An 11,322-nucleotide genomic window follows, 5' to 3' on the forward strand; every position below is an offset into this window, starting at 1 on the left:
TCTGAATCAAAACTTCTGTTTCAGGTAAGTTTATAAAAAAGGGGAGGATATAATATCAGAAATTTTGTTCCATTTTAGAAGTGATTTAGTCAATATGACTTTGATATATTTTAATATAAATTATACCTTCACTTTTCACCCTTTGGGGTTGTTGGTTAAATAATTATACTTTTATCCTGAAATGCTTGACCTTGTACCTAGAGGGCCAGGCTCACAACCATGAGGTTGTGAGTTTAATTCCTGGACCAGGTTATGTGTTGTGTTCTTGAGCAAGACACTTTATTTCATGTTGCTCCAATTGACTCAGCTATAGAAATGAGTTGTAATGTCACTGGTGCCAAGCTGTATCAGCTTTTGCCTTTCCCTTGGATAACATCGCTGGCATGGAAAGGGGAGGCTGGTATGCATGGGCAACAGCTGGTCTTCCATAAACAATCTTACCTGGACTGGTGCTTTGGAGGGTAACTTTCTAGGTGTAATTCCATGATTATTCATGATTGAAGGGGGTCTTTACCTTGTACCTAGTTAGTAAATATTATCTGGTTTGAGACAGTGCTATTTCAGTTTTTTCCTCATGTTGGACAGCTAACAGTTATAAAAAAGACATTGTTTTTGATATTGTGAAGAAAATCAAACTTTGTCGGGTAATGGAGGAAAGAAAGACAGCTTCATCATTATCATCATCTTATATTACATTGATGCTGTGACCAAGAAATTGTTGAGTTGGCAACAGAGATTTCATCTTTTGTGTGGTAGTCAAATGCATTTCATTCCAAATGAGCTCATTTCTCTCCAACCTATTGGTTTATTAAATACATTGAACTGACTTAGCTGGAAATCGAACCTGCATTCCAAGTCTTGCTTTACATGAACTCTATACCATCCTATGACTCTCAAACAAGTTTATCATAACAGTAAATGACTTGTGAAAACTTTGTTTTATTAGGTGATGACAATTGTAGCATTCATTACTTTCCAATGTTATTAACCTGTGCCAGTTTGCTTTCCTGACATAGTTTTTCAAAATCGTTCTCAATTATGTTGGTTAAATATTCTAGTTTATTTTTATTATGAAACATAAGCAGCAGGTAACAGATGTCAGTTGAGATTGCACTACACATTCACCCATATACCTAGAAACATGACAACTAATGTTGTGATAACAATTAATCACAATAACCTTTCTATAGTTATATGTAGTTTAAATACCTCTAAGATACAATGTGACTTTGCTTTGCTTATTGCTGTATTTGTTACTTGCCCTCCCATGGTGTTTTAATTATTTGAAAATCAAACTTGTTTCAAACGTTGGTGCTTGGTTCAGAATCTGTCATCTTGTTGCGTAAAATATTCTATGAAAACAACCATGCCTTAATTACAATTTTTACACTTGGTTAACCAACTGATAAAATGTTCAAATATGTCACACCTGTTTGATTGGGTTCATTAACTTATAACTAAGAGAATGAGATTCTCAAGGACTTTTGGTTTAGTAACAGAAAGTTGGTGGGAAGAAGGTTGGCTTAAAATCATCTACAGATTTTTATTGCAGATTGTTCACTGCTAACAAGCAAGAGACATCGGCCGTTGCCAGTACCGCCTGACTGGCCTTCATAGGATTTTCGAGCGAGATCGTTGCCAGTGCCCCTGGACTGGCTCCTGTGTGGGTGGCACATAAAATACACCATTTTGAGCGTGGCCGTTGCCAGTACCGCCTGACTGGCCTTCGTGCGAGTGACACGTAAAAGCACCCACTACACTCTCTGAGTGGTTGGCGTTAGGAAGGGCATCCAGCTGTAGAAACTCTGCCAAATCAGATTGGAGGCTGGTGTTGCCATCCGGTTTCACCAGTCCTCAGTCAAATCGTCCAACTCATACTAGCATGGAAAGCGGATGTTAAACGATGATGATGATGAGATATATATATATATATATATATATATATATATATAATGTATGGTTGGCGACAAATTTTTCTGCTCTTAAAAGGATTTTATCCTCTATATATACTGTTCAGTATTTATGTGTTGGAAAAATATGTTTCTACTTGTTCTACTATATATATATATATGTAGATGTCTCTATATATATGTATGTTTATATGTATGTGTGTATATGTATGTATATATTTGTATGCGTATATGTGTGCGTGTATGTATGTGTATATACATGTATGTATACATATATGTATATATGTGTATATGTATACATATATTAGGTAGATAGATATAACATGTCATATAATAAATAGATTCCTTTTTCAAATTCAGAGGTATAAAAACCTGTTGCTTCAGTAATGTTGATGATGGTCTCTAATTGCTAAAATTTCTCAACATTAAGCACATTCTGAAATTTTTTTTTTTTTTTATGAATCTACATTCCATTTCATATTGATTTCATATTGTACTTTTTTTAAAATGTGCAACCAGATAAAACCTACAAACATTTTTATTACTTAGTATTTGTTTATTTTTCTATCGTAATCAAATATGTTATACCCTATAAGTAAAATGTTCTTTTTCTACTTGGAATTGTAGCAAATTAAAGAGCGCACCTCTAACACATACTTCAAATTAGACTTTGACAGTGATGTACCAGCCAGTGTGTTGTTTGCAAATGGTACACTGATCCATCGCAGCCGAGAAGAAATGGGAGTGACTAACTGCAGTGTAAATATCACTTTTATTTTCACATTTATAGTTTTCCAAAATTTTGTGTGTAAATAAATATACATCCTTCAATTGCAGGTGGAGAGGGATGAATTAGATGTTTTTCACTGGATATGTAATGTGAATATCAAAGATATGTGTAAATTGAGAAGATATTGGCAGTGGCATTAACTTGTATTCGAGTAGTTAATATGTAGTGAGTGATTTTAAATTCGACGACTGGCACCCATGCCAACGTCGTCTCCTTCATTGGAAACGAAACTTGGCTTGCAAAGACTTATTGGGGCAAGCGAAAGCGAAACCGTCAATGGGCTTGCGAAGACTTACTGGGGCAAACGAAAGCAAAACCGTCAATGGCACCTGTGCCCAGCATCGCCTTCCTGGCACATGTAAAGACATTCGAGCGAGATCGTTGCCAGTGCCGCTGAACTGGCTCCTGTGCGGGTGGCACGTAAAATGCACCGTTTTGAGCGTGGCCGTTGCCAGTACCGCCTGACTGGCCTTCTAGCGTTAGGAAGGGCATTCAGCTGTAGAAACTCTGCCAAATCAGATTGGAGCCTGGTGTAGCCATCTGGTTTCACCAGTCCTCAGTCAAATCGTCCAACCCATGCTAGCATGGAAAGCGGACGTTAAACGATGATGATGATGATGATGATGATGATTGAGCCTCTTCAAGCCAGATGGGTGCAAAGAGTACCAGTGTCTGATGTGACTGTTCAGGCCAAGAGTGCTTTAGAAGAGCTAGGGAAATTGATCACAAGGGTGAGTTGGCAGGGAACAAGAAAGTGTGAGTCACTCTTTTATGTATTCAGTCTCTGATCTCTGTCTCTTGATAAGATGTGTGTGTGTTATATATATATATATATATATTCAAAAATTAGGGAATGGAGTAGATAAAATCTAGGCTACATAGGTTTCATAGATAGTGGAATCTCAGAAGTAGGGTATTATCCAAACGAGGGGTAGACTGCAAGCTACTCTTTAGGTCAAGGCTACTTTCCAGCCTATCACGCTTCAATATAGGAAAAATTCATAATCTTCTGCACCAACAAATCACTATTGTTCCTGAAAGTTGTTTTCTTTAGCTTCTCTGGGTTGCTTGAAGCTCACTAACTTCCTATGCATTGATCCTTGAATTTTACCTGTACACACACACACACACACGTGTATGTGTGTGTGAGTGTTTGGTTGTAAAAATAGGAGAAAAGTATTAATTCAAAGCTGATGATCCAAATGATGTTCCTTGATCAGATACACAAAAGCAGGGAATTTGAAGTAGTGATGGAGTGAATCTCCACCTTCAAATGATTTGCATGTGTGTGTGCACGTGCACATGCATTATTTATCTTATAGTTGTTTCAGTCATTAGACTGCAGCCATGAAGGAATTTTAGTTGAATGAATCAACTTCAGTACTGATTTTTTTTTAAAGCCTGGTACTTAATCTTTTGGTCTCTTTTGCCAAACCACTAAATAATGGGGACATAAACACACCAACACCAGTTGTCAAGTGGTGGTAGGGAACAGAAACAGACAAAGACACATGTACACGTACATAGACGGCAGGTTTCTTCCAGTTTCCATCTGCCAAATCTACTCACAAGGCTTTGGTCAGCTTGAAACTGTAGTAGAAGATGCTTGTCTAAGGTGCCATACAGTGGGACTGAGTCCAGAACCTTGTGGTTGGGAAGCAAACTTCTTACCACATAACCACACATGCATGTGCAAAATTTGAAACTAGTATGAATATAAGTATAGTGACTGTATTGTAGAACTGCATGCAAGTGGATAATTATATTTGTAAGTATTCTATGATCTGAATAGGTATAATGAGGTTGTGTAGCAAATAAAATCAAAATGACATACAATTGAAAAACAAAAATCATTTTTGAGAATGTTTTACCCTTATCAACATCGATGAAAGAAATAATGTTGGAGAAATTACAATTACAGATCTTGGCTTTTGGTTAGATACAAGAGCAGATGTTCTATTGGGTTGTCCAGAAAGTTCGTGCCGATTTATAGTAGCTTACCTTTCGACTTACTTGCCATGAAACCACCTCAATTCTGGGAAGAGGGTATTTTCAAATTAAAGGAAAGATGGAGACGCATTGTGCAACAAAATGGTTCATATTTAGTTGATTAAAAATGTAATGGCAAGTATTTATTGACCTTTTTCTTTCCTTTAAAAATCGGCACGAACTTTCCGGACAACCCGATATTTTTTTAAGGAAAATTGGATTTAAAGAAATGAGTTGAGTTTAGTTTATCACTAGTATTTTTTTTTTTTTTTAACTTGTTAGAAATAAATGAATTTGGATGGTTATACATATTTTTCTCTCATGGAACACATCAGTGGTCTGAGAAGGGAGACAACCACCAGTTACAATGTTGGCTTCCCATTTTGATTGTATTTTAGTCAAACACTACTGATGTATTTAAAATTGTTTAACCCCAAGAAAGATCTTATCGTGAAGACATATGCTTTAAGTTGTTGTACTTGATGTGCAATTGACATTTAAGGAATTTGGATTCTTCATATGCAAAAGATTCAAGTTGGTAGAGGCTTTTATCTCTCTGTATATATATATTGACTTAAAAGCCATTTTTTGATATTTTATAAATATATAAAGTTCAATAAATAATATTATTTTATAAGTAAATGTTTTGGTCAGTGTAGTGGTTATTATTTATATGCATTCTTAGAAACTTGAATAATTTTCATAAATTTTTTATTTCAGATTTTAGATGAGAAGATTGGGTATGACCGGGACGAGGTAGAACTGCGAGAATTTGACAAGCTAAACCGTACCATAAGTAGCCTGTGCCTGCTTATCAACAGAATCAAGACTACCCGACAGATCATGTCGGATATCAATGACGAAGATATCAACAGCTATTCTACGTTGACCAGAAAAAGCAAGGATTATTACAAATAGTCTGTCATTAAGCTATCTCTTTCTTATTGTTTTGTCGATTTTTCTTTTTAAACTCTGAGTAAAAATTTTTTGGTGGAGTGGAAACTATATATTTTTTTTTTAATTTTTCTTTTTTAACTCCCCATTTGCTGCTCTAGCTTAATTATCATCCATAAATTTAAGCTAATTTGGAGACTTCAATGACAAATGCAAACACTTAAATACTAATAATCATAGTTACAAGACAATAAGTTCCAAGAGATAACAGTTTCGTTGTAAGTTGTTAGCATTAATACATCAGTATGATTTTAAAGAAACCATGAGGAAATGAAATGCTAACGAAAATATACCCATTAATATAGGATTTTGGTGAAACTTCATTCCAGCTTCTTTATTTCGGTTCATTTCATATTTTATGTACTCTTTAAGTTGAGTATGTGATGAAATTAAATTTTTTTTTTTTTTTTTGCCCATTCTTCTTTCCATACCGATTCCATACTGCTGTTGTAGTTTTTATAACAAAGCCAGCATTTATTTTAACATTCAACGATGTTTTAAAATTTTATTAATCGAGTTTTTCAATTTATGCCAACTGGTTTTTATAATATTTTATTTATCTTCTAATATGATTTTGTTAAAACTGCTTTGATGTAGATGTAAATAAAAGATTTCTATCCTTCATCAGATTTGTTTTAAAGATGAGATAATAAAAAGATATATTTCAAATGTTTGTTTTTCTGAATTATTTCTTTTGAACTTATCCTATCTTCATCTGTAAATTGTATATGAAAAATGAACTCTGGGTAGAAAAATACAGGATGTTTTGGCTAAATTTGACAGTTTGCATAAAAGGAAAAGAAAACAATATCCCATCCAAAAGTAAGGGTATTTTTTTTAAAAAAGTCAAAAAATATCAACTAGATTATGGCTGGGAGATAAGTTTACTTGAAGTAGCCATCCTCCTAGCAGCTCCAGAATCTGGCACACGCATTCTTCAGTGTCTCTGGAAAGATCTTTGAACATCTCCTTGATCTTGTTCAACAGCTCAGCCTTAGTGTTGTAGGTAGAGTGGTTGGTGTCTTTTTCAACAATGCCCCATGCATAATAATTTATGAGATTACAATTGGGGGAATTAGGAGGCCAGAAATTGGGGCTGGTGAAGTTGTAGAAATTCTCTGACAACCACTTCTCTTTCTGCTGTCAAACAAATGGCCTTCCAGTGGCAACCGTCTCCACAGTCTCTTGCAGTTTCAAATGGCTGTCTGAATTGAATCTAAAGCCCTGTTCAAAGATGTGAGGTGGCATGACATCACTCTCACTGGAAACACGACCAAAGACCATCACAGTTTGGGGGGAACTTGGTTTTCATGATGTCCATTTCACGTCATACAGTGTTCTCAGAGCATTGAGCAGCAGTCATGATGTTGGCATTTTGACACCTAGTGTGAATCATCATAATACAGGTAACTCTTATGCAATATTCAGATCACTTCTAGTCCTCTATGTGAGCTAACATTGAGGAAAAAGTTAGAAAGACGGTGAAGATTGAAAGGGTTCTCTACGTCACCTGATTTACCAAGTTGCATGAATGGTTTATAAGGATCCTATTTTCTAATCTAATATCAATTTCAAATTTTGGTGCAACACCAGCAATTTCGAGGGAGGTGTTAAATCAATTACATTGACAGAACTTATTTTATTGACCCCCAAAAGGATGAAAAGCAAAGTTGACATTAGCGGAATTAAGGATAGATGAAATGCTACTAAGCATTTTATTCAGCATGCTAATGGTTCTGCCAGCTTGCCACTTTAAAGAAATGGCACTAAACATTTTTTCTTGTGCGCTAACAATTCCACCAGCTCGCCACCCTCTGACTTTTTAATCTTATACTAACAGAACAATTTACCTGCTTGATCTCCTTGATATAATGGCTAAATCTTCACACCATCTTGTAAAGAGAGTGAAATAATGGATTATGTAATTCTAGATACACTATGTCCAACTGAAGGTTGGGATGATTTGGCTTGGGAAGCTTTTGATCCTAAGTCTGCACAATTAGCCATCCAAAGCTAAACAACACCAACATATTAGTTACTTCTTACATTTACAGAAGAGCAAAGACTATAAAGATTTATATAAGAAAGATATGTAAAGTATCAACGCTCTCACTCTTGAGATGAAAATCAAAATTAATCCCAGTGGAATTTGAAACCAGAATGCAAAGAACTGTATCAGGAATATCATAGAATGTTTTTCCCAGTGCTCTGCTGATTCTGTTATTCACTGATACCTCAACATCGTATTTTAGAGCTAAATGCTGAGAATGTTGCAGTGCTTTTAACTACCAATGGAAATGATATGAGTCATTAAGGGGGCCTCTACGTAGTCAGACAGCCTATTAGAAACAGCAACCAAAGTTTCTTCAAATCACACCCTACTATAGTTAAAAATAACAGATCATTGGATAAGATGGTTCTTGAAACAGTCAGTGGTTAAAAAACAAAACAAAAAACAAAACAAAGTCAGTCACGGCTGGAATGACGTCGATGATGGGCGAAGACACGGCTGTGCAATTAAGCATGCTTTGCAACCAAGCAGTTCTAGGTTTAATTCCAGTGCTTGTCTTCTACCGACCTTGGGTTGGCCAATATTTTGTGAACGAAGTTCGATGGATGGAAATTGCAAATGCCTTGTGTATCTTTTTCAATGAAGAGCCTTGCAACATTTGTTCTCCACCAAGCTGCTGTTACTCCTTGTCACTCTTGCAGTCAGAAATGCAGCAAACTCATTGGCTGGTTGGGAACATGTAACCAAAGACGCTTTGTTCACCAATTGCGATATAAAATAGATAAATAGGTTTTCTTGACCGAGGCTGAGCTGAGGTTAAAGAGTAACTACTAAGTTGGTACGTTAACAACTCGATTTTAGTCGGGATTTGGTCATCTTCACATTTGCTCAACAAATGACATTCGTATTTTGATTACAAAAGAAAATAAATTATACTAAGGGACATAATTACGAAGTGAAGATTACATTGATCAAAGGGAGACAACTTTGTGGATTCTTTATTTTCGACGTAAACAGTTTTTGAGATGGAGTTAAAATCTTAATTCAACTCGGATCGAAAGAAGTCTATAATTTAAAGGCATTCAAGCAATGACCATCTTGTCTTTTTGTTATTATTTTCGAGAACTGTGTAACCATAAATCACATTATTCAATGTGTCAATTTTTAAAATTGTAGGGTGGTTTGAGGGAGATTTGGCGACTGCCTCTAGCTTTGTAATCTTTTCGTGAAGATTTTCGTTGCAGAGAAAGGAAACGTGATTTTAATGGTTTTCGTAGAGGCACTAGCTATGTAAATGAAATGAGAGTTTTACAGTATTTGGTGGCGTATAAGACGCACTTTTGCATAAGACAAGCCCCTACTTATGTAGAAAATCATTATATTTTGTGGGATGAGTTGGGGAGACAAATTACATCCATAATAAAGTTGCATTTGGCGCATAGCAATTCTTTGTTACATTTAAGAATTTAAAAAAAAGCGTGTCTCATACACCGACTTATACGGTAACTGAGAATCGAAACAGGGTAGTGGATTTGGTTCAGCGAGAACTTACCTAAAATTAATTATACACAATGTATAATTGGCGAAATGTCGATATACTGATCGAAAAATCGCAGCTTCACATCCTGCAACGCTGTAAATCCAGTTGAACCAATAAATGCAGGATTTATCTCCCTGCTAGCGATATAAGTATGACTGCATTTCGTATCAAAAACCAATATGAGTTTCTCTTATGATATCTACTGCAATGTACTCACAAAAAATCCACATTTACGTGGGATAAACATTGCCCCTCGGTATTGATAGTCTCTGTCGCTAATATATACTTTTAACAAGCACAATGTGAAATGTATTGTCGAAACATGAGCCAAGGAGAGTTCTTCTATGTGGCTTCTTGATCAGTTAGAAATAGCAGTCAAATCTCACTCAAATTACAACCTACCGCCATAAATGTAGAAGTGCGAAGATTAGAAAACGTCTTTGTCAGTCAAAATTGACCATGCATCTGAAGGTCTGGATAAGACTTTTTTTTCAACAACAACCTTCCCTGAAAGTTGTTAGTGCTTGAACTTAGAGGAAGAGAACAGACACCGCAAAGTAGTCATCCGATTCACTACTTTAACCTTGTTGGAGTTATTAGTTATGCGTACAAGCTTGCGTCTACCCACTCGAGATAATAGGTGAATAACTTAAGTGCTGCACAGTCAATCAAATCCGGTGTATATGGTCGTCGAAGAGTTTCCTAACTATGCATTCATTCCTGGAGAATATAAATTTTGATGTACAAACAGATTGATGCTTAACGTTGAAATCCTTTTGATCAATCAGGGCCTAACTAGAGCTACACAACAGCAGCCGGAAGATTATTCTGCTGGTTTGCAATACATTGTTTAAATTAATATACAGAGGGTACACTCCACCAAAGCGGACTGGCGGATTTTCGGAATATTTGTCACATACACATAAGTCAGAATTTCTGGTTTTTGTTTTTTATAAATTTTTCCAAAACACTGGGTAAAGAGCTTTAAAAAAGAAAACTCCGAACAGCAGCCGCCACCCAGAATTTTTTTCGTCTTTTTTTCATCATGTTATATAGTATTCCAAATTCTGAAACACTTGTAATCAATATTTTCAGAGAGAAAAAAAATTTCCTAAACCTTCTCCTCGCCCTTCATCACTCTTTTCTCAGGTCAGGCGCCGTTGCAGCATCCAGTATCTGTTCGTGTCATTCCAGGCAACTCTCCGAACTGTGTCCCAGTCAGTTCTCATCTCTGTGAAACACTTCCTTTCTCGTCTGCTGTGACCACGAGGCATTTGACTGACCAACACGAACCACATTTTACGATCAGAATTAATTATTTTTTTGTCCTTTCCACTCTCTGAAACGCGACTGATACTTGTAATTTGCATTAAAAAAATGTTTTACAGATACTTCTTTCAAAATTCCAGTATTGTTTTTCACACAGCCACTTCAGAACATTTTCCCGCCACTGATGCGCACACATTTATTTCAAAACAAAATCTACAAAAAGTCAGTTGTGTAAAATACTCGGCGATCTATCGATACCAGTCCGAAATATCGGCCTTTTCCGTAAAAAGTGTCTTCTAAGAGGACTGTTTCGTTGGCAGGAAAAGTGAAGTTTCTTCATATGAAAATAGCTCCCACTTCTTTACTTTAACCATAGAAGAACAATTTGGTCGAAATTCTGTTTTAAGCACCACATATAACCCCTCATAACTTTATTTTTTGTAATTTTTCAGAAATCGTTTTGTAAATTTGTGTTCTACACACGAGAATTCATACGATTATGCAAAAAAAAAAAAGTGATTTAAGGGTGATTTAGCTGTTGTTTTAGCATATCACACAACCACCTTATACCTACCTTCCTCGTTTCTGTGTCACTGTGACATGTATTGATATTTTTCAATATTTTTCTCCCCATAAACGCATTTAATGGAATGATGATGCACCCAAGGACGGTCCATTGCTAGGATTTAAGCAAAAAATTCGGACCGTCCATATTTTAAACTCTGATTAAAAAAATTGAAAAGAAGTGAAACTTTTAGGATTTAAGGGTGGGAGGGATTAACCATGAATTCTTTTCATAATCGTATGAATTCTCGTGCGTAGAACACAAATTCGCAAAATTTTTCTGAAAATACCCCCC

General features: G+C 35.8%; 1 protein-coding gene across 1 annotated transcript in view; it reads left to right on the forward strand.

Annotated features, from left to right (window-relative positions):
* The window catches only part of LOC106884401 (N(G),N(G)-dimethylarginine dimethylaminohydrolase 1), an 86,960-nt gene extending 80,648 nt beyond the window's left edge, over positions 1–6,312 (forward strand). The window contains exons 3-5 of the mRNA XM_052970981.1: positions 1–24; positions 2,538–2,669; positions 5,410–6,312. Of these exons, the coding sequence (XP_052826941.1) occupies positions 1–24; positions 2,538–2,669; positions 5,410–5,607 (354 nt within the window). The 3' untranslated portion in view covers positions 5,608–6,312. The remainder of the gene's footprint in view (positions 25–2,537; positions 2,670–5,409) is intronic.
* Positions 6,313–11,322: the final 5,010 nt, after the last annotated feature.

Source organism: Octopus bimaculoides, chromosome 1, assembly GCF_001194135.2.
Source record: "Octopus bimaculoides isolate UCB-OBI-ISO-001 chromosome 1, ASM119413v2, whole genome shotgun sequence".
NCBI lineage: Eukaryota > Metazoa > Mollusca > Cephalopoda > Octopoda > Octopodidae > Octopus > Octopus bimaculoides.